The sequence below is a fragment of the Eptesicus fuscus genome, chromosome 15, assembly GCF_027574615.1.
Source record: "Eptesicus fuscus isolate TK198812 chromosome 15, DD_ASM_mEF_20220401, whole genome shotgun sequence".
Classification (NCBI taxonomy): Eukaryota; Metazoa; Chordata; class Mammalia; order Chiroptera; family Vespertilionidae; genus Eptesicus; species Eptesicus fuscus.
Genome location: NC_072487.1, coordinates 61,766,424 through 61,789,575, shown reverse-complemented (window position 1 = coordinate 61,789,575; position 23,152 = coordinate 61,766,424). Strand labels below are relative to the sequence as shown.

Genomic DNA, 23,152 nt, shown 5'->3' with positions numbered 1-23,152 from the left:
CTGACCAAATTGCTACTCAAGAGGTATTGAAACCAACTGTACCGATTCCTAGTTTCCAGAGATCAGATAAAAATCTGAGAAGGGGAAGGTCCCCTCTTGCCACACCCCTAAGACTTCCCAAAGGGTTGACTCTGAGTTCTATAAAGTGTCAGCCATCACCCTAACTTGACTTTCAAAACAATGTTTGGCTGAGCTGCCAAAAGGTATTGACCTTAACAATGAAGATTAGAAAGGTTAAGTGACTTTCTAAAGGGTAACAGTGACAATTAGCTTTCCTACTATAGTGAGCTGCTCAGCTAGGCTTGCTCTAAAGAGTTCCTTGTTTTTGCAAACATAGCATAGTTTCTTTAACATTTTTATGATTTGTGCTTTTTGGCAGGTATGAGTGAATATAGTGAAAGGAAATATTTATAAGCAATGCGATTCCATAAAATAGAATTAAACAGCTAACTTTAGCCTTTTTCCCCAGCAGGAGAAAACTTTGTAAAATATAATACTAGAAATGTACTCAATGGGAAGAAGAAAAAAAGCTATGCTAGGTTACAGCAAACATTTTTGAGAATTATATGGTATTAATATAAGTAAGGGAATACATATAGTTTACCTTTGTTCAAATTCAAGGTTTACCTTTTTAATTAGCCTTGGTGCAAATAAAACTCAATTCATATGATCAAGAAAATGTTAAGACTTTTACTATAAAACACAACATTTGCTTAATTGTTCCTGATATTGAAAAATCATATCCAATTGGAGGTAGCATTCCAAGTTATCTAAAGTATCAGATTTAACCAGGAACCTTTGGTTTTCAGCTATGACAATTACACCTCTGTGTCTTCACAGTTTGACCAAACATTTATTGGTTACAGATTTTCTTAGCTAACACAAAATACAGTGTTTATTAAAAACATTCTATTTTATGAATATCTCAAGAAAACATTTACTTCACACATCTGAAAGTGATATAAGTAAATTCCACTCTAAATGGATACAGCATGAAGGCATGAGATCTAGAAATAACCCCCAGAATACTTTAACTGAGGTTAGCCTCCATCAACTCTTTACTAAGGCTGCTTCACAAATAGCTAAACTGACTAATCCCCACCCCCTTTTTCCAAACAGTGAGAGAACTAAAGAATGAGAGGTATAAAAAACCCCACAAATTGGACTCATCCCTTTGATATTTAAGAAATAAATATCTGAAACTGCAATAATCATCAATGCTATTTTTCTGCTTTATGACTAAAAAGTAATATTAATAAAATATTAGATTTAGATGTGTAAATAACATTAGAAAAAATTTCCTCATTGATTTAGCCCTATCAACATTAGGAATGCAAAGTTTTAACTATAGTAAACAACATAAAATATCCTCTTAAATATAAAAATATTTTAATATATATTAATCCATTATATTGCATAATGAATAGGAATATCTTGAATTATTTATAAATAACTAAGCATCATGTTTACAGAAAAATCTTCTGATGACATCTGGATTATAGTAGATCATTCGGGGAAAGAATATACTTAGACCCCAAATGCCCAGAACATTCTCTGGTGCAGAGTAGGCGATGAATGTATTTGTTAAGCTAAGGCACTTACCCTTGGGCAGCCTTTTGAAAAAAATAAATAAAAAATTATTTATTTATTTTTTAGTTCTTTAAAATTTATCTTTATTGTTGAAAGTATTACAGATGTCTGCTTTGTTGTTGCTTTTCCCCCACTGACCGAACCCTCCCAGAACTCACCCCTCAGGGCAGCTTTTGAGTAAAAGACAAATGCCAGTCAGGAAATGTTTTACAAGAAAACCACTCTGAATTCAAAGTTTTGACAATACCGAATACTTACCTATTTTTTAAGAGGTAGGTAATTTATACAGTTTTTGAAATTTATTTAAAAGACCCCTAATCTTTCTGACTTAGTAGTTTTATTACATATATTGTGCTTCATCTTTTTTTTATTTTATTATTTTTTACAGAGAGGAAGGGAGAGGGATAGAGAGCTAGAAACATCGATGAGAGAGAAACATCGATCAGCTACCTCCTGCCCACTCCCCACTGGGGATGTGCCCGCAACCAAGGTACATGCCCTAGACCGGAATCGAACCTGGGACCCTTCAGTCCGCAGGCCTGACGCTCTATCCACTGAGCCAAACCGGTTACGGTTGTGCTTCATCTTTTGATAAGTGATCCTATTTTGGATCTTCAATTCTTTGTTGGAAGACTGGCTAAAAAACATTTCCTCTCAAGGATAGCTACACCACTGGCAATAAGAATTCAAACATGCACTGTCCTTGTAATGTTTTAAACCAGTTCTGTATTTGCAGAAAAGAAAAAAAGTCATAAATGCCTTAGTCATAGCCTCATTCTGTTAATAACTCTAATTATTAATTACAAATTCTTCATATGGCCAGAATTCACTGAAGTAAAGCCATCAGTCATGTTAGATGCAGATTACTGAGTTTTCCTGCTACTGGCCGACTCTCTCCCCAATACCTTCTATGCTGATGCCAAATGAGTACTCAATTTCATGAAAAATGAACTGTATCACTTTTCCATTCTTATATATATTTTCCAAGGAATAATTTTTAATCAAGGAAAACAAATAATCACTGAAATCTTTCAAGGCAATTAGTATAGTAATAATCTCACCGAAATTTAAACCTAGAAATTCAGAACAAGTTCCAGTAGTAAATCTTGCACATGTCCAAAATTAAATAAAATTTTAGAATTTCAACGTATGTTCTATTTTTCTCCCAAACGGCCTATAATGTTGCACATCAAAAACCAGAGGGAAAAAAAAAACAACAACAACAAAAAAAAAAAACAGAGGAAAAAGTTATGTCCAGAATGAAAATGTTTCCATACTTTTTAAAACAATGTTCACACCTGACAAAATGAAATTATTACAGTGCACTGGGCCTGGCTGTCACACGAATGTTCATTTCATGACTACCCGCCTCGCTGGCGACACAAAGGGCTCATCTATTCACACTCAGGTCTGTGTGATGTTTCAGTGGTTTAACTTCAGTCTCTGTGGAACATTGTCATTGTGTTTGTTTTTTTAAAAAGCAAATAAAATGCCACGAGATCAAAATTTTACTTTAGATGACAGGTATTCTGTGCTTTCCCAATTTTCTATTTACACAGCTAACAATACTTTTGTAATCAGAAAATAAAACTGTGATCAAAGTATCAAAATAGCTTTCTCCTCAACCAATTTAAATGCCTGATGACATGATTTAAGTGGAAAAAGAACTAACTGAAAACTACAGCTCTTGAGATAATCCTGAATTGCAATTTAAAAAAAAATTCAGGATAAGAAGTCAATTATTGATTCATCCCAAATGTTCATAATTAATGGCTACATATGTTCCTGGAGTTATTTTAAAATACTCTTTCTACAATTAAAACCCACACTAACTTCCGCAACCATTTAAATTCCATGACTATCTTCTCACTTGAGCTACGATATAGAAATTCTATAATTAGGTTTTAAAAGTGGTTTAGTGGGGAAAGGGGGAAGGGTAGGCTGATGGTTAAAAATTGAAATGTGAGACTGTTTCACAAGAATAAATTATACAATTCTTCTTAGCTATGCTCTGAGATTTATTCGTAACCAATGAAAATATTCTTTCATTCATAAAAATAAATTCTCCTACTTATATACTGTAGGTTTTGAAAAACTTCCATTTTTTTTTTACTGTAAAGCTTATTTTATAATTAGTTGTATTTATATAATTCTTTCTGAATTATAAAAGGCCAATTGCATTTTCAATTTGAGAAAAGATCAAGTACAACTCAGCCATAAGAAAAGATATTGCCATTTGTAACAACATGCATGGGTCTTGAGAGTATTATGTTAAGTGAAACAAGTCAGATGGGAAAGGACAAGAACCATAGGATTTTACTCAAAGCAACAAATGAACAAACAAAACTTATCGATACAGTCAAAAGTATGGTGGTTACCAGAGGGGAAGAGAGTGGGGGAGAGGATGAAGAGGGTCAACTGTATGGTGATGGAAGGAGACCAAACTTTAGGTGGTGAGCCATTTCTGTCCTGTGACTACTGTTCCTACAGCATAAAATTTGAGGTTGACATCATCATGAATTCTTCATACCTTTACCTTAAACAGTGTCAAAATGCCTCTTTATGTATTTACCGTGAGAGAAAGAGAAAGAGAGAGAGAGAGAGAGAGAGAGAGAGAGAGAGAGAGAGAGAGAGAGAGAGAGAGAGAAGATGGCCTGGCCCATTTCTAATGAGGACAACACTACACTTACTTTGGGATAATCCAATTCAAAAAATGTTTCCAAGTTGTTGATGAGATTGGGATCCACTCCTTTCAGTGGTTTCAGAAGAGACACGCCTGGGAGCTTGCTATATGGCTGCTTGTCAGTTGCCTTCTTGTTGAGGTGCAATCGGCTACAAAGCAAACAATGTAAGCATTATTTCTGGAGAATATATTAGCGCCAAATCTATATATAACATACACCAAGTTATCAAGAATTACTAAATTCCAAGTTAAATAATTTTTAATGGATGTTTTTCTAAAGGGATATCTGAAAATGAAGGCAAGTAGAACCAGGGAAGCTTCCAGTTTAGGAAAACCGGAACTAAGCAGAAGCAATACTCCAACGAAGGCCGGAACGGAAGACCGTTGCCGACTGCTGTACTCTCAGTACCTAGAACTATGCTGGGCATACAGCAGACATTCAATAAATACATGGTGAAAAAGTGAATAACGGTGTTAGTCCACACACTAACTGCCCTTCCTCCCGCACTGCCATCAAACTGGCCAAAAAACTATCCAAACAGTGTGTGTGTGTGTGTGTGTGTGTGTGTGTGTGTGTGTGTGTGTGTGAATCCCTATCTGCACCAGAAAAATATGGAAATATAACCAGAAAACTTTGGAAAATCTGTATAACAAACGGTCCAGACAACACATGATTGAAAGAAGTACCAAGCCACCCATGTGGCAAGCAAGAAAACGGGGTAAGTAGCAGAACTCCCAATATTCACAAGCTGCAAATGGTAGGGGTGGATCAGGGGGAAGTTGAAAGTAAGAAGAAGAAAAAAAAAATCTCAGTGATGAGAAAAATGTCTATTAATGACACTGGAAAATATGCCAGTGTCATCAATTCCCAGAGAAGTTGGTCGAGGTTCTCAGGGCTGGCCCATCCCAGGGGCATTGCAGCACACAGCACAGGGCTCCCAATGAGGGAAGCCATGCCGTCAGGAAAGAGAGAATGCGCCCCAGTTAACGTCAGGCTGCCACAATGAAGAAACGAGATGCCATTCGGCAGAGTGGTGAAGTTCCTAAGGGAAGTCACCAAAGGCTGCCTCCCTCCTTCTCGAAAGCAAGTCTCCAAACTCTCCACAGAGGCTAGAACATTCATGGAGCCATCTGCAAGCTATCTTCAGACACACATTCTTTCACATTTTTAGTCTCTCTGAAATCCATGGGATCTTACAATGCTGGCAGCCGGAGAGATGGGAGTCCTAACTCTGTAGCATGAAAACCAACCGATGAGACCTCCAGAAGACCAAGAAAACACCAGCAGCGCCAATGCATCTTAGGTTGGGTGAAATACACCACTCATCTATGAGTGACTCCTGGAAGTACCACCATCTAGAGCAGTCGGCCACAGGCTGTCTCCCAGCTAATGAAGGCAGAGACGTACCATAGGACTTAAACACCTAATGTTTCAGTAAGGCCGGACAAACATCCTTACAGAAATAGAACAGGTTACCTACAATGAAAAAAGTTTACACGTGAAAGACATTTAAAAGACAGTGCCTAGATCCCATCGCCACGCCACCACATGCTAAAAACAGTGAGGGGAGCACGGCCCGCAGCAGTGCTGCCCAGTGTGGGCCAGTGCACGAGGTGCCTTTTATTGGTCTGTGATGAGAAGAAAGAGAGAGAAAGCACTTGGAAACGTTTACAGCAGTTTGACATTGCCAGGCCGTCCAAACACGTGATCAATCATTTATTTTTATTGTAGTTTATCCAAGTTATCAATCCATGACAGATGGGAAAAATTTTAAAGGACTGATCCTTTGCCACCAATAGGTTGGAAAATACTGATCTACAGAATTGATCAAGAGTGCTGGATAGAGGTTCAACCATGAGCTAAAATGTATATAGCCACAAAAACGACCAGTATTCCATTTCTAACAAAATAGTAGACTAGATGTCTAGAGAGAAAGCCACCCAATACAGAACATCTAGATTACGGGGGGGGGGGGGGGGAGTTTAGTAATACTTAATTGAATGAACTGGTAAGATAGCCACCACATGGTTCAAATCACAAAAAATATTAAGAAGTTCATATAAGTCTCCCATCTACCTATTCCTACCACCACCTCCCTAGCACTAGTAGTGTCTTGCTGATCTTTCTAGAGGTTTTCTTTATACATATGCAAGCCAAAGCATGTACATATATATAAAGCCTCATATAACTTCATACTGTTCTTCCTCTTTTTAAATACAAGTGCAGAGGAAAATCATTTGGGCAAAAAATTGAAAAAGGATCCCAAGTCAAATTTATAGAAAATATTCCTTTATTAACTTTTGGTCGAGAATATGTTTGTGTATTTTCAGAAAACAACTCCGAGACCATGTGGATTCCGGCAACAGAGAGGAATTGACAGGACTACTCCAGCCATGAAGACAGAGGAGAAGCAGTCCAGAGATGGAAGACACTGACGTCGCCTTGCCATACTAGCAGTCAGCAGCTGTACGTCACTGCAGGTTGCCCAGGACCAAACCAGAGAGGGTCGGACCTGCATTACCACCATTTGTCCACCATCCAGAACTGAAATATCATTGCTGACATGTACACATAAAGAACTGTTTGATATTGAAATTGGGTCTCAAAAGAACTGTTGGCCCAGAAAGAAACTCACTACAGACTGATTCATTTGCCTTTCAGCATAACCATTATTGCTTGTCTCATTTTCGGTTCTTTTTTTTTTTTTCCATTTTCAGTTCTTATAAGTGTATTTCTAGTAGCACATGATCTCACTCATCTAGGGGAAATGATGAACAACTTAGACTGATGAACAAGAACAGACCCAGAGACAAGGAGGCATGGATCAGACTGTTGGACCTCAGAAGGAGGGTAGGGGAGGGTGGGGATAAAGGGGAGAGATCAACCAAAGGACTTGTGTGCATCCATATGAACCTAACCAGTGGTCAAGGACAACAGGGGGGTAGGGACATGCATGGGGAGGGGTTTGGGATGGGAATGGGGGGGTGAGGACAAATATGTGATACCTTAATCAATAAAGAAAATTTTAAAAAAATAATAAAATAAAAAAATAAAAATAAATAGATACAAGTGCACTGAAAGCATGTCTTTAAATACACGACTGCCCTGTTAGGAAAACAAGGAGAGCCTCCCAGACAGAAAGGAGAAACCTCTAAGGCAGTGAGTGCTGCAGACGCTGCATGCCCCGGGCCATTTGTTGGTCCTGATGACCTAGGGACGGTGACAAACCTGAGACAAGATTCACGGGAAATCTGCGAAAGGCCAAGTGGAAAAACCCTGGCCCCTAGAGAAAAGTTGGGGAAGGTGTCTATTTCGGACTCACTGAGCGAAGAGGAACAGAAGGGAAACGTCTCTGGAGAACACCTAACCACGTGGCTTTGGAACCCAGGATGCACACACTACCTGTGTTGCTTGAACTAAAGAATGAGAGACCATCATTTGTGACGATGAATATATGACAGAGACCACGCGGTGTCTAGAAGTAAAAATTATGATCACTGCCATCAGAAACTCAGCAGGTAAAACAGAAGCCTGCCTCTGTCAAAGAGAACCGGAGAACAGGAATCCGGACTTGAAGAAATTAGCCAGCGTGCAGTCCAGAGAGAATGAGATACGAAGACACTGAAATCATGGAAGAGTGAGAAATTTTATCTCTGGGTCCCACTGACGATCACTAACTGCTATTAAGCTGTATCAAGACACGCGCCTGTGGCGATGACCAACCACAGAGAAACCTCGCCACCGGCCCACTGCACTTAGCAAGGTTTCAGATGAAAAACAGGGATAATTTCAACAGTGCTGATCCTATCGCTCTTCCCTTCCCCTTCTTCACTAAGACATTTTACTTTACGTGCTAACACAGACAAGCCTCCTGTCCCTTGAAGAGCTTCTCCTATCAAGCATGCAGAATTTTCTCGAAGACTCGTTCTGACTCGCCAACAACAGTGAGGCCCTCTCCAGGTGTGTGGTGAAGAGAACTGGTGATAGTACCACTAACCTGATAGCTCCAAAGCGGCCTGGGTGGCACCGTTTTCCGAATGGGCCAGTTCTATGAGCGGCTCTGACGGGGCCAGACAAGGCTTACTGCTTTTCAGGCCAGTTTTTATTAAGTATCTCAGGTCACGGTTCTGCATGACCTGAACAGTCTGAACTTGAGCTTACGGCACCCACACATTGCACAGGACTTCTCATGGATGCCCATGTCTACCCTTATACTCTCCAGGTCCAGCAAAACAATGATACATAGTCTGTTCTCAACTTTAAAAACATTGTTGAGTAAATGAAGAGTAACTAAATAAATAGATATTTAGAGCTCAGAAGGTATGGTTAGTCTAGAGATAAACATACTGGAACCATCTAGTTTTGGTAAATACACATAAGCTCTCCCAAGTATGACATGCCATTAGCAGGTGGCCACAAATCAGCATCACTAATATCATAGAACCAGTAATGCATGAAGGAGACTAAGAGAGAGTGAGTGACGGGAGAAGTGGAAAACTTGGAAGGGTTCAAGAAAGAACAATATCGAATGTCAAGACAAGAACTGAAACGTCGCCCTGGCTGCTGGGTGGCTCAGTTAGTTGGAGCATTGTCCCGTACACCAAAAGGTTCTGGGTTCAATTCCAGGTCAGAACATATATCTAGGTGGCAGGTTCGATCCCCAGTCCAGGAGCACACGGGAGGCAACCAATTGATGTTTTTCACATCGATGTTTCTCTCTTTTCCCCCTTCACTCGCTCTTAAATCAATAAAAATATCCTTGATGAGGATAAAAAAAAAAAAAAAGTGAACCAAAATGTCTACTGGACTGTATGCTTGGTGACCTCGGAGCACTCTGGCAGGGGTAGGTAGGTAAATATACGTTAAGAAGTACATGGATGGGAGGTGAGATGTGGTAACAGTGAATAAACACTAGTTTCTCTTGAAACTGGACAGTGAATACAAGAGCCAAAGACTTAACTAGATGGAGAAGGGGTTTCCAGTTTAATTTTTCATTATTTTTAACTTTTCATACTTGAGTACATATGGTAAGGGGAAAGAGCTAGCCAAAGGGTAAAGAGAGAAAACACAGAATAATGACTGACACATTAGGATCCGCAGGGTGAAGAAGGAGCGACGGCAATCCGACGAGCAGGAGGGCAGGATGGCGAAGGTGGAGAAGGGGTTCCGGCAGCCGGGGGGACGGAGCTAAGGATAGAAAGGAAGTCCTGCCAGACAAGTCCGTGGGCTCCGCGGAGATCCGCGCCCGTGGATGTGCAGGAGCACTGATCCACAGGGCTGTGCGCTCACCCTCTGCGCGACGGTGAACGCTAAGGAGGGATCCCTTGTGAGGCGGGTTCAAGGTCAGAGGGCAGGCTGACCTGAGGTGGGGCGGGACAATGAAGGGATGAAGTGTGTGTTCGGGGCCAGATGGAGAATTCAATGAGGCCACGGGGTGGAGGCCACCACACGGAGGATAAACAGCCTAGAGCTGTTGCTCTCAACCTTGACGGCACCAAGGAAATCGCTAGGGGAGTCTGAAAAACAAAACATTCTGATGCCCAGACCAATTAAGTCAGAATCTCTAGGGTGGAGACCCGGGCGGCAGTGACCTCTCAGCGACCTAGGAAGACTCGATGTCCTGAAGGATTGGAGAGGACTGACGGGGAAACTCTTAGAAAGATCAGCAGTCAGGGGATGGATGGAAAATCAGAAGCCTGTGAAGAAACAAGACCAGAGGTGTGAGAATGGGGAAGAGCAGAGAAGAGAAGGGGCAGGGGCTGGCTCCATTGGTGATCTAAATGTTGCCAATAACCAGAAACGTAAGATTCAAAGCAACTGCAGAAATTCCTACACACACCCCCCCATGGATGACTTCCGGGTTATTTTCAGGCTGCCACAGCACCGGCAGTATATCCCATGCAGTATATCCCATACCGGCGTAGGCGCCCCGCCCAGAGGCAGGCTTCCTGGACTTCTCCGGCGTCACAGCTGTGGCTGTTCTTGGGCAAGTTACTTCTTTGCCACAAGTTTTTGCTGTTTGCAGCTGTTTTTTAAAAAGGTGGGTAACACTACCTACCTCATACGGTGGTTGTGAGAAATGAGATTCAGCCACAAAGTAAACATTCAATGATAGCTACTATTGGTGACTTTTTAAAACTCTGCTAATTTTAAGGACATTTTCCACCAAATGTCACTTCTCTGAATTACTGAGGTTCTGATAAGAGATTTAGAGATGTTGACCGTCAATGAAACTTATGTACCAAAATAGAACTAGAAATTTATATGTTTAAAGATTCATAAAAATTATAATGTTAGGCCATTATATTGGTTTTCCAAAACAAAACAAAACAAAACAATAAAGCCAGGTCTTGTGTGCTAAGAAAGACGAAAAGAGGAAGGGGGATTCGTCAAAAGCCCTAAATCAAGGTAAAAAAACAAACAACAGTCAAAACATAACACAGAACACATTTAACAGAGATCAAATTACATGCCATAGTTAGGACAAAATTATATTCAAAGTTCAAATTACACCTAATATTTAGGAACCAACTTAAAGTTCTACAGACATCACCCAAAATGTAAAAACAATGTAAGTATGAGAGTGAGAAACATTAACTATCCTAACTTATTATCCACTGAAAACGACCTGCTACTTATAAATTCCTCTTGGCTGAGCTCTTCTTTTAAACTAGTTGGACAGTGGTTCTGCCTAGTCCTGGCTCCGCTTAATTCCTGTCTTCAGACTCTGACTGGAAATGTTGGGTTCTGCAGCCACAAGATTCCCCCTTCACGTGGCTCTGCGGGAGGGAGAGGCTGTCACCCCCAGAGCTGAGAGGCAAAGGCAAAGGTACGATCACTTCCACAGGTACAAGGTATAAGGTACAGGTACAGGTACAATGTACCAAGTGCTGTAATTACGAGTTACTCTGTAATCCAAACACCACCACCTTCTCGAATGGAGATGCTCTGAAGGCTTCCAGAGAGATTCCTGCCACGAAATCCCCACACCCACCCTGCACCGGCCCCAGAGCCAAGATTACGAGGCAAGGCCCCACCCCACAACCTGGAAAAGGCTCTTACTCCGTGGCAGCAGGTGCCAGGCATCGGAACCAGCGAAACGGACTTTGGAATTTTAATAATAATCTTAGCTCTGTTGAAACAGAATCTGCCTCACATGTACGTCCCTTCTGATTTTCAGAAATTTTGGCTTTGTGACGTTTTCAGGAACACATCGGGTATAAAAGGAATGGATCTCCTATATGGCTAGTCAACTGTTTTGATCTGCTTCCTTTTTAAAGAATAAAGTGATCCTGAAATGTAAGTGAGCCATTTTCGGGAGACAGGAAGCACAGTAAAATGTCAGTGTGTGTCATTTTTCCAGAGGAATTATTTCTAAATTGCATTTTAAATCAGGAGCTGGAATCACTGTCCAAAAAAAAAAAAAAATCCCATTCATGTAATCAAGGCACCTCACCTCCAGGATAGGAGGGGGGCGGGGGGACTGCTCACAGCACATGGCTGCAGGGCTGTGTGCCCCTGCCAGCAGCGGGGACAGCTGTGCAGGTACCATTCCGCTCAGGGTGCTTCTGAGAAGTAACTTAAATCCAAAAGGTCATCAGGGATGAATCACAGACAAAAGAGAGAGGCCTTCGGGGTACTGCTTTGTATTATGCCCTAGAAGGTTATTATCTATTCAGGGAACACTTCAAAGAAGTATCCAGGGTTGGTTCTGCTGGACTTAAATGCTGTAGCTTGATGAATCCTAATCGCCTCTCTGCAATGTATGAACTGATGGGATGGTCTTATCCTAGCTGATTTTCATCTTCTAACATCTCAGTCTCCAAAATAGTTACTGTCTGTTTCATCCTTTCAGCTTCTTGCTTTATGCTTCTGCTCTTTTCACACACCTCCCCACTCACTCACACAACAGTCTGGACCACTTTTAAGTGCTCTGTTTTACAGTTTTGTGTTCTAACTGGGTTTTGGGCGGGAGGGAAGCCTGGTAGGAAGGGAAGCCCTTTAGAGAGAGGGTGGGCTGTGCCCTGTCCCCGCCCAGCCAGAGGCAGCGGCCTCTGCGGCAGCCTCTGCACAGTGTTCCACCTCCCCCAGGAGGCACAAGACTCGCTCCAGGCTTCTAAGAATATGGATTCCCTGAGGGCAGAGTCCACCTGGCTTAACAGCCCCAGATTGTGCTGTTTTCACAGTTCTGCCGTGTGATTCACTTGAGCCAATTTATCTGACTCTGGGAATTTATCGCCGCTGCATGCAACCAAGCTTGTTAATATTTCATGTAAAATTAGGTTGACTGCTCTATCAGCAGGTCCCGGCTCCACACTGCCTGTGCCAACAACTTCCTACGACGAAGGGCTTCTGTGGTGGTTGCTCGTGATTGTGCCCTGGAAGGCTGTGACTGTGCGTGGATCCTCGGTAACGTGTCGTGATGGATGTTACTTCCCTACGGCACTTTTCTTTTCAAAAATGCTACTGCAGCCGCAGGGGCTTCGTCAGCAGCACAAGAGTCCCTGAATTCTGCACAAGATCCCCAGCGAACACAAAATAACCAAGAGTGACTTAAATTTACCGGAACACACACACTATTTCTACCAGATGACAGACATATATACCTGCAGAATACAGGAGAGTCCCTCACCATGGAAAACAAATAGGTAGGGGTTCTTTAATGATTTTACCTCCCCCTCAAAAAATCCACCCCCACCTCACTAACCTAGGTAGCCCTAGTGTATGGAAAACAGAGTGTGATGTTTGGCTAATAGCAACTAAATAAGAAAGGCACTCCCAGTAGGTGGTGCCCCAAAACATAGAAGACCCTCAAACATACCATGAACTCAAAACCCCCTCTTTTCAAATCAAGAGGAAACTAATGGGACTGGCCCGATCCTTTTCTATACAATCCCCAAAGGTATGCTTTTTAAAGCTGAAAGTGATGTCTAAATTAAACTATTTTGTGGCTACAGTAGATTTCTGTGGGTGGAGGAAAAGTGGGGGACACTCATTATGATCCGCATGTCAACCAACTCAGGATAGCACTGGGCTCCACATTCCCCAAAGGACAGATCTAAGTGTAAAGATTATTGATAGCAAGACAGCCATTCCCTTTGGAAAAGCTTTGGGTGGGGAGGAGATTCGGGTTTTTAGGTAAACAAGTTATTGATAGAGCCCTGTTTTTATTTACCTGGCAATTAACTAGAAACAGATAAAGATTTCCTTTGATCCAATAAAGTTCATGGCCACTGAAAGCATCCCAAATTTCTGACCATCCACCTCAAATCACAGTGGCCAAATGACAGCGAATTTATGAACGAGCAAAATATCCACCATTTCTACTAGAAAAAATTCAAAGGTCATTTATTCAATAAGTAATAATGAGTGCCTGGTTGACACTGGAGATACAACAGTGAATAAGACACTATCCTTGCCCTCAAACACTTACAACCCAGTTGGGAAAAGGGATAACTGAACACATGTACAACTTAGATGGGTCAATTCAAGATGCTATGGAAGGACTAAGAGAGGGCCCTAATCCAGGAAGGAAGTAAAGTCTAAAACTGCTTGAATGAGTAGGAGTTAAGCAAAAAGGAAGGGGGCCGGGGTTTGGGGCGCAGAAAGGAAAGGAAAGGAAGGAAAAAGAATTCTAGAGAAAATATATTGCATAGTTAGGGGAATGCCAGTAATTCAATGTAGCTGAAGATGCAGGTACAAGGGGATGGGCTCAGATCCTGAAGAACTATACATGTCTTATTGGGATTGAATTGTAACCTAAAGGCAATGGGGAGCCATGGTAAGATTCTATGCACATGCTCTAAGATTAGTGCTCCGGTAGGATAAAGCTAAATAAGAAAAATAAAGTAAAAAGGAAACAAGGCTGTAGGTAGAGACACCAGTAAGCAGAGATGGTTTTAAATAATCTAGGGTAGAGATAACGTGTACTGAACCAATGTAGGAAAAAATGTAGGAAAAGGGAGGGATTATGAATCCACAGTACCATTACTGAATATTAACACTGAATTACAATTTTCATTTTGCTTATTTAAAGCAGTCACAATCTAGTCCAATTTGGTATCTTCCCAGGCTCAAGTTAAAGGAGGTCAATTTCCTCATTCATTCACCAAAAAGTGGTCCTGGTAGCAATGATTTACCAGGAATTTTTAAAATAAGCAATACTTGACTATTTAGTCAGGGGCACCGACCTCTTCCCTGAGATTGTCAAATAAAAAAATGACAGCCCAACCGGTGTGGCTCAGTGGCTGAGCACTGACCTATGAACCAACCAGTCTGGGCATATGCCAGGGTTGCGGGCTCCATCCCCACTGTGTGTGTGTGTGTGTTGGGGTGTGTGTGTGTGTGTGTGTGTGCAGGAGGCAGCCGATTAATGATTCTCTCATCGATGTTTCATCTCTCCCTCTCTGAAATCAATTAAAAAATATGTATGCATTTAAAAAGCTATGTAGCAGGTAGTGTAAAAGCTGCAATACTAGACAAGTTAGCAAAGGCAGAATTAATTTGAAAAAAATCTCCAGGAAAAGGACCTCTGGTTTACTAGAGGGCAGTTAATATTTACGGGTCTAAGATGTATTTCCACACAGGCCTGGCACCTCCAGTCAACTAATAGAAAAGATAGCGCCTAACATTAGGACATTATGTACGGGGGTGGGGTGGGGGGGGAGGGGGGGGAATGATCATCTGAGGAAGGGGAGGGATGGGGAAGAGAGAGAGGAGAAAAAGGAGATGGAGGAGAAAAAAGGCAAGGTGTCTTATTTAGATCCTCTTGTCATCCAGCAATATGCCCCCTTAAGAGCTAAAAAAGGGAGAAAACCACTGTTTCCAAGCTTTTATATTATGTCACCACAGCCCCCAAGCTATCAAGCCACATTCGCTCTCAATAAGGGGAAAAAACTCACAAAGGTCACTTAACTAACTCTGCCTACTGGGGCTATAATCATTGTTATTGCTAGGAAATAAGAAATCTTGGGAATAAGAGCCTTGGATTTCAAAGGCTCTAATCTGAATATTACTATCTTAAACATTCTAGCAAGAAATCCCACAAAGGGAGATTTCTAAAATGTTATGAAATGACTAAGCATCAGTTTAATATTAACATTGGGAAGGAGCAAGGCAGTAGGTAAAAATGTCAGTGAATAGATACAGTTTCCAAATATTAAAAATCATTTTCTAGTTTCTAAACTACCTCATTATTTTAATTGCAGGCGTATAGAAACTCTAACGACACACGTGAAAACTGAACAAATAATTTCATTGAAGTAAGAACTGTTCATTGTATTAGTCACATTCAGCCTCATTTTTCAATACAGACCAATACTTAGCTCTTTATCTCATTTTAAAGAAGATACACTGCAATAGAACATCAAATCTAAATTAACCAGATACCATTACACACTGCATTCACTCTTTAAAAATAACCAACTGGTTATTTTGGTTTTTCTCAGCAACTTTACTACAGAATTTGTATTAAACACATTTTAACAATCAGGAATCTACAGATTATGCATCTTGATCTGAAAACCCAGTACAGAGACATATAAATTTTTAAAAATAGGCTCAATTTCCACCAGGTGCAAACACAAGGTTTTATAGGAGAGTATTGATAAATGCTTATTTCAATTTATTTATATTTTAAGTTATTTCAAAAGAATTTGAGAGGACGTAGAACACGTGTGTAGAAAACATTCTAAAATAAAATGCAGAATGTTTAGCACCATATTTTAAGCAAAACTGCCATTGTTCTTTAACTATGCTTGACAAAATATTGATATCAAATTTGCAATTTTACTAAATACACTAGAGAGAAGGAGGAGGGGAGAACCTTAGTTTTCCACTGAAATACAACTCAAATTAAGCTGAGCAGTATCTTTACTTCAGTAAGAAAGGAATAAAATCAAACAAATAATTTGGAAGGTAGGAACAGAAGAAAATTATCAAAAATAAAAAGGTTAAGATTTAATCTCTACATAAGTTAAGCTCTTGATTATTTGCTTTCTATTCAGTTGTCCATTTCAGAAAGATGTGCACAAGATTCCTTCAATTAGCTAGTCATTATAATCTGTTAAAAATGAATTGCATTTTCTTTATTCTATTTCACATAATTTTTCAGGATCTTGTTACTGTCAATAAAAAAAACAAGTAACTTTGTGGGGTATTAGAAAAATAAATACAAAGTCTCTCTATAGTATCTCAACCAAGGTAAATGTTTGCACTATTCTCAAAAGCTACAAGTATTTTAAGAAAATTTTACTGGTATCATTAAGCATAAAATAAATAACTTAAAACAATTCTGGAGCTGTCTCAAGTCTAAACATTCCAGATGGTTACTGGGGATATTCGGCTATATCAGTAGTGTTATCTTCAATTAAAGAAATGTGGCTGTATCGTTATGTGTCCATAAAAATAGAGGGAAGGGATATATATCATGGTGCTATGCTGAAAGAAATCAATTTCTCCAAACTGAGCTGTAAATTTAACAATTCCAATTAAAAAACAAGATTACTTAGTGTGAATAGAAAGGTTCTAAAGTTCATTTTTAAGTAAAAATGTGTAAAAAGCCAAACGAGTTTGCAAAAGTGTAAGATAGAGCTTGCCTTCATTAATTAAAACAGTGGATACTGGAACAAGAACGGATCAATGAAACAGCATTGGGAGCATTGAAACATACCCAAGTGTACAGAAGAATTTAGTCTATAATAAATATAACATTTCAAAACTGTAGAATAATCAAATAAATCATTCAATAAATGATCCTGGGAAAAGTGGCTAAATATTTAGGTGAACCTAAAATTACGGCTCTAGATCTCTTAACAAAATAAAATATTAAGTACATTAAAGGGTGAAATATAAAAAAAAAAAAACCTGAGAAAACTCAAATACTAAAATATATATATATATTTATCTATATATATAAAAGCCTGTGTCCCTCCAACCGGTAACTATGACACACACCGACCACCAGGGGGCAGACGCTCAATGCAGGAGCTGCATGATGCACACTGATTTAAAAAGAAACAGCACCACGGATCTGGTGCCCACAAACCAACACTCAGCTTCCCCCAAGGGGGACACAGGCCCCGCCACCACCCCAGAGCGACAGCCCACCAAATCACAGCCGACACTGCCAAGACCCCATGGTACAAAATGCAGCCCACAGCCCAGCCCAGCCCAGCCTGGAAACATTGCTGTGGGTGCTGGGTAATGACGTCACATAGCAACGCCCGGCTTCCTCTCTCCCTAGCGACTAGCCTTCTTGGAGTTTCTTCAGCCCAGGAACACAATTTGCTTTATAGCCAGGTGCAAACATTTTACACTTTAACCAAATGTCTGTGAAGCGTTTTCCCGTGCCTCATCTCATTTGATCCTCACAGAAGTCCTGGAGTAGGTAGATAAGAGACTTGGTAGAACCCTATTTTCTTTTCATTAGCTGGAAAACGGAGATTTAGAAAGTTTAGAAACTTGACCTGACTGAAAAGAAGAATGGTGGAACTTGAAAATGACTTCAGGTTTTCTCACTGCACAGAATATAGTCAAACACTGCTGCAGTTAAATATTTTACCCTTTTTTCTCCCTGCGTGATCTACAATAATAATCTGCTTCATGTTGATATTTACTGCTGTGTTGCTGATAATGACCTGAAAGAGAAGTTGGGGTGCTTCACTGGGTTGGAAAAAATTCAGCTAAATCAGAAAGCAGGTCTAATTAAGCAAGTTTATCTATCTATATATATAAAGCTCTCACTGGCACCAATCACACACATGTGTTTCCATCTGCCATTGTCGATTGTGAATTTGGTGGACACTTCTATTACAGAGAAAGAGTGAATAGCAGTATTAAAATATTTCTTCTAATTAATTTCCTTTCAATGTGCATGAATCCATGCACCAGGACACTAATACTATAATAATGGGGGGAGGGGGGGGAATAGAGAAGATATAAAAATTACACCAGAGTCAGAAAACATTAGAAGACCTGACTATGTAAAACACACAGGCACACACACTTTTCTCCCTCCATGTTAAATATGTATACAGAACTGAAAGAAAAAAAAAATCCCGTAAAAAAATACACCACCAAAAAACCCTGGGGAAAAACTGTAACAGAAAGAAATAATATTCATATCAAAAAAATCAACTCAGAAATAGACTGTAGCACAGGCAAAGGATTATGAGCATGTAATTTACAACTACATGTAACTAACATAAATATATGGAAAGTGTTCAATGGAATTAATAATTAAAGCAATGGGGAAAAAAAACAACACAGAAAACAGTAAAAAGCTGATATTTAGTTAGGGGAAATGGGGACCATCAGTCAGTGTTACCAGGTCTATGAATAGATACAACTTTCCTGTACAGCAGCAATTGCCAATCTTTTTCATCTCATGGCACACATAAACCTATTACTAAAATTCTGTGATATGTATATATTTGCCAATCAGACCCAAAAGAAAAGGTATAATTTTGATTCATTCACACTGGATGGCTATTGTGTTGGCTGTAGTCATTTTTTTCACTTGACAAATATAAGGGAATAGAGGTCAGTGCCCCTGACGAAATAGTCAGGTACTGCATGTTTTAAAAATTCTTGCAACACACTGGTTGAAAATCGCTGCTGTAGAGCAATATGTATGGCTGCTATAGGGCAACATGTATCCAATATGTATCAAATATGCACCCTTACAACCAAAAATACGTCTTTCAGAAATGTAAACTAAGCAGGTCATCTCTCAAACATGTATGCATCTGAATGCATCAGTGTTGTTTGTAATCTTGATAAATGAAACAACCTAAATGCCCATCAATAACAACAAATACATATTAGCCATCATAATGAAAATCCCATGCAGCTATTTAAAATGATGCAGAGATCATACATTTGTTAATATGCAAAAAATATTCATGACATATTTACATGGAAGCTCCATGTGAGCAGCTGGATATCTTGTCCTTCAATCTTATTTCCAGCACCTAGAACAGTGCCTTGTACAAAAGAGCTTACCCCAAAGCATATATTAAATAGTTGAATTTTATTATTATTTTGTACATACTTTTTTATTGATTTCAGAGAGGGAAAGGGAGAGAGATGGAAACATCAACAATGAGAGAGTATCATTGATTGGCTGCCTCCAGCATGGCCAGGATGGAGCTGGCCACCTGGGCATGTGCCCTGACTGGGAATCAAACCTCAACCTCCTGGTTCATAGGTGCATGCTCAACCGCTGAGCCATGCCGGTCGGGTTAAACAGTCTAATTTTAAAAGCAGGTTACAGAATAATAATCATAATAAAGTCCCTTTCTCTCTCCTTCCCTCCCTCTCTTCTCTTCCTCCCTGTCCCCAACAGAAATATCATTGGAAGGATAATCACAAAAGATTGACAAAGCAATGGAATTTTGATTGTGTGTTTAACTTTTTTCTTTATTCCTCTCTGTATTGTCTAAATTCCTTACATAGGCCCTAGCCGGTTTGGCTCAGTGGATAGAGCATCAGCCTGCAGACTGAAGGGTCCTGGGTTCCATTCCGGTCAAGGGCACATGCCCTGGTTGCAGGCTCAGTCCCAGTAGGGTGCGTGCAGGAGGCAGCCAATCAATGATTCTCTCTCATCACTAATGTTTCTATCTCTCTTTCCTTCTTCCTTCCTCTCTGAAATAAATAAAAACATTTTTAAAAAATAAATTCCTTTGTAGAAAGCGTTTTTATTTTTATGATTGGAAAAAGAGAAAATTGTTCTTAAAGAACTCATATATAATGAACTCCAGAATGTGTTTAGTGACTACAGCTAACAAACTCCATACACGAAGATCAACAACATCCAAATGGCATGTTTTCTTTCATCTTCAAAGAAATATCAATGTGTCTTGTACAATGAAGCATCTTTCTCCAATACCAGGAAATGCCACACTATATTAATAAAATGCAGTATTTAAAAAAAAAACACCCACACATACTTTTTCTGTAGTAAAAAGTGAAGAAAAAGAAACAAAAATTAATTTCTTAATGTCCTTCCCATCTTTTTATATATCCTATTCTAGCTGGTGGTAAAGATAACCATGTACAATCTTTTCTTTTTTTCCAGCTAAAAAAAACAGTGAATCCATATCCAGAATATGGCCTATGCGATTCTTTCACTTCTTTGTGAAGGTTGATTTCAGTTTGAAAACATGTAAATAATTGAAATATCAAAACTAGCCACATACCCCATAACCCTGTTTATTTTATTCATAGACTTGATCACTATTGGAAATAACCTTATTCGGATGTTGTTCTGCCCCTTCTGGAATGTAAGCTCTATGAGGACAGGAATTCTGCCCTGATCATCCCTGTGACCTCAGCGAACAGCATCTAGGCCTCAAGAAGTATATATTAAATTAATAATGAAAAGGTGTGTGTGTGTGTGTGTGTGTGTGTGTGTGTGTGTAGGGGACGCAAATCTGAAGACCATAAATAAGAAATTAGAACGAAAGGAAAGAAAACCATACTGAAATGTATAAGCTGACATGATTCAAGGGTATAACGCCACCTCGGAGGTGGACAGGCACTGGACACCTCTCTGAGGGCATGGGGCTCGTCTAGGAAGAAAATCCACAGGGAGATTTCCAGGTGGCTGTGTGCACCTCCCAGAAGATAGAAACGATCGCCCCCATAATAGAAATGTGTCCCAGGTCAAAGGGGGATGGGGAGAAAGACACCATACATCTTGGCCCAGAGGAAAAATCACACGAATCCCCAACACAGTCAAACCAAGCAAGCAACCTTCCGCCACACGTCAGAGCGTAGTTTCCTTTCCCCAGGCTGTGCAGTCGCCTGCAGCCCAGCAACCCCCTCCCTCGCCACTTTTCCCTCCCAAGGACCCCCCCACCCTGCTGGTCCCAGGGGAGCGAGAATGGGGGAAGCACTGAGAATCAGCTCTCTGTACCCCCCACCCCAGCCCAATCCCCTCCAAAGCGCAATCCCTCCCACCCTCGTCTGTCCCTGAGGCCCCGAACCCGCCACAGGCTCCTCCAGCTGCCCCTCACTCACGTGTAGATGATGGACATGAAATGCATCAGCCACAGCACCAAGAAGAGGGCGAACCCGAATAAGGCCGTTCCCTCCAGGGCCAGGTCCAGCAGCGCCATCCCCCGGCCCGGCCCGGCCTGCTCCGGCCGTCGCCGCGGACAGCGCTCCCGCAGGAGGAGGACAGGGTAGGCGCCCGAGGCGGGGGCGCAGGAGGGGAGAAGAAGGTGGGGAGAGGAAGGGGCGGAGTGGGGTGGGGACGGAAGGGGCGGGCAGGGCCTACGCGCCCCCGCCCGCGCGCACTCGCCCGCGCGCTGCCCGGGGCGCGCTCGCGACGGCGGGCGCTGCGGTGGCCGGGCTGGGCGGTCAGCGCGGCCGTGGCTCCGCGCTCCGGCTCGCCTCCCTACACCCTCGCGGCCGCCCCGCGCGCCTGGGCCCCCGTCGCCGTCCCGCCGCCGGGCTCCGCGCCGCGCTGCTCCTGCCCTGCTCTGCCGCCGCGGCTCCCTCCGTGCACTCTAATCGAAACCGGCGGCTGGCACCCCGACTCCCCGGCGATCCCCGCCCCTCCCGGCCCCCGCCCTCCGCCCTCCGCGACCGCGGCGCCCGCCCCTCCGAGGGCGGTGCGCAACGCCCCTCCCCGCCCATCCTGCTGCCTTCGCGCCGGCTGCGTCACCGTCGCGAGCAAACCCCCGGGCAGCTTCTGTGGGAGGCCGGCCGGGCTGCCCCTGGGCTTCTGTCTCCGCCGCCGCCTTACCTTCCCGCGTCGGGCCGAGGCGCGCACGGGCGGCCAGCGTTGCAGCCCTAGGCCACCCTCCCTCGGCGGCGGCGGAGCGTGACTCCGTGTCCCACTTGGAAGGCCGCTCTCCCTCGGTCCGGCTGTGGTGTTCCAGAAAAACACACTGGGCTCCAGGCAGCCGCCGACTGTCTCGCGATCCCGTGTCCAACGCGGCGTCTGTCCGCAGCCTCTCCGCGGGCATCGCTCCGAGCGGCGTAGGCCCTGCTCCAGGCCACGTTCCTGGGCGCGAGGGTTTCCCATCGCCTTCCCCCCCCCTCGCTGCTTCTAATGCTGCGGAGCCTTGGATCCTAACGGACCTGAGGACAGTAATCTGCTTGTGCCTCGCAGATCTCTAAGCATCTTAGATACTGCGTGTAACAGGAAGGAAAGGAACACAATGTAAAGAATCCATTCTTCCTGAATTCCCTAAGAGTTACTGTTTGGGTAGCCATAGGTGGCTAATGAGCGCTTGAAATGTGGCTAGTACCGAACTGAGACGTGTGGTGGGGGTAAACCATACACTGGAGGTCTGAGACCACCTCATTAGTAAATTTTAAATGGATTACATGTTGAAACTAATATATTTGATATCTTGGGTTAAATCAAGTAAGTTATCACATTAATTTCGCTGTTCTTGTTTTACTTTTTAGATGTGGTTTGCTACTAGAAAATTTTAAATTACACAGGGGGATGGTACGGCTCTAAAAAAAAAAACAAAGAAAGGGCACTCTGGATAATAAGGTAACAGTGTTTATCTTCACTTAAAATCAGTCCAAGGAGATGTTTTAATCTAGTACTAAATGTTTCTGTTTGTTTCTTTAGCCCAGATGAGTTTATATTGTTTCTTGATTGTTTCACGTTTAGACAATGTTTATTATTTCAAGTGATTTCCTTTTAAATAATCCATTACCCCCTTGAGAGATTTCAGAATTGAATTCAGTTTTGAAAAGAGTTTATTTTATCAGTGCAGTTTATAGTAGTTAATATTGATTAAATGAGCTACCTCAGTCTCCGGTTAAATGATAAACCACAATCAGGAAAGAGTTTAAATTGAGGACCCTATTGAGAACCAATCCTGGATAAGTTTGTTTTATCGGCTCTAACA

The 23,152-nt window shown here is 41.7% G+C and overlaps 1 protein-coding gene across 1 annotated transcript in view; it reads right to left on the bottom strand.

The window, feature by feature from the left end:
- Positions 1-21,797, bottom strand: part of UGCG (UDP-glucose ceramide glucosyltransferase) — a 35,515-nt gene extending 13,718 nt beyond the window's left edge. Inside the window, exons 1-2 of the mRNA XM_008141799.3 lie at positions 21,297-21,797; positions 4,281-4,422 (exon numbers count right to left, since the gene is read on the bottom strand). Of these exons, the coding sequence (XP_008140021.1) occupies positions 4,281-4,422; positions 21,297-21,394 (240 nt within the window). The 5' untranslated portion in view covers positions 21,395-21,797. The remainder of the gene's footprint in view (positions 1-4,280; positions 4,423-21,296) is intronic.
- Between the last annotated feature and the right edge of the window lie 1,355 nt (positions 21,798-23,152).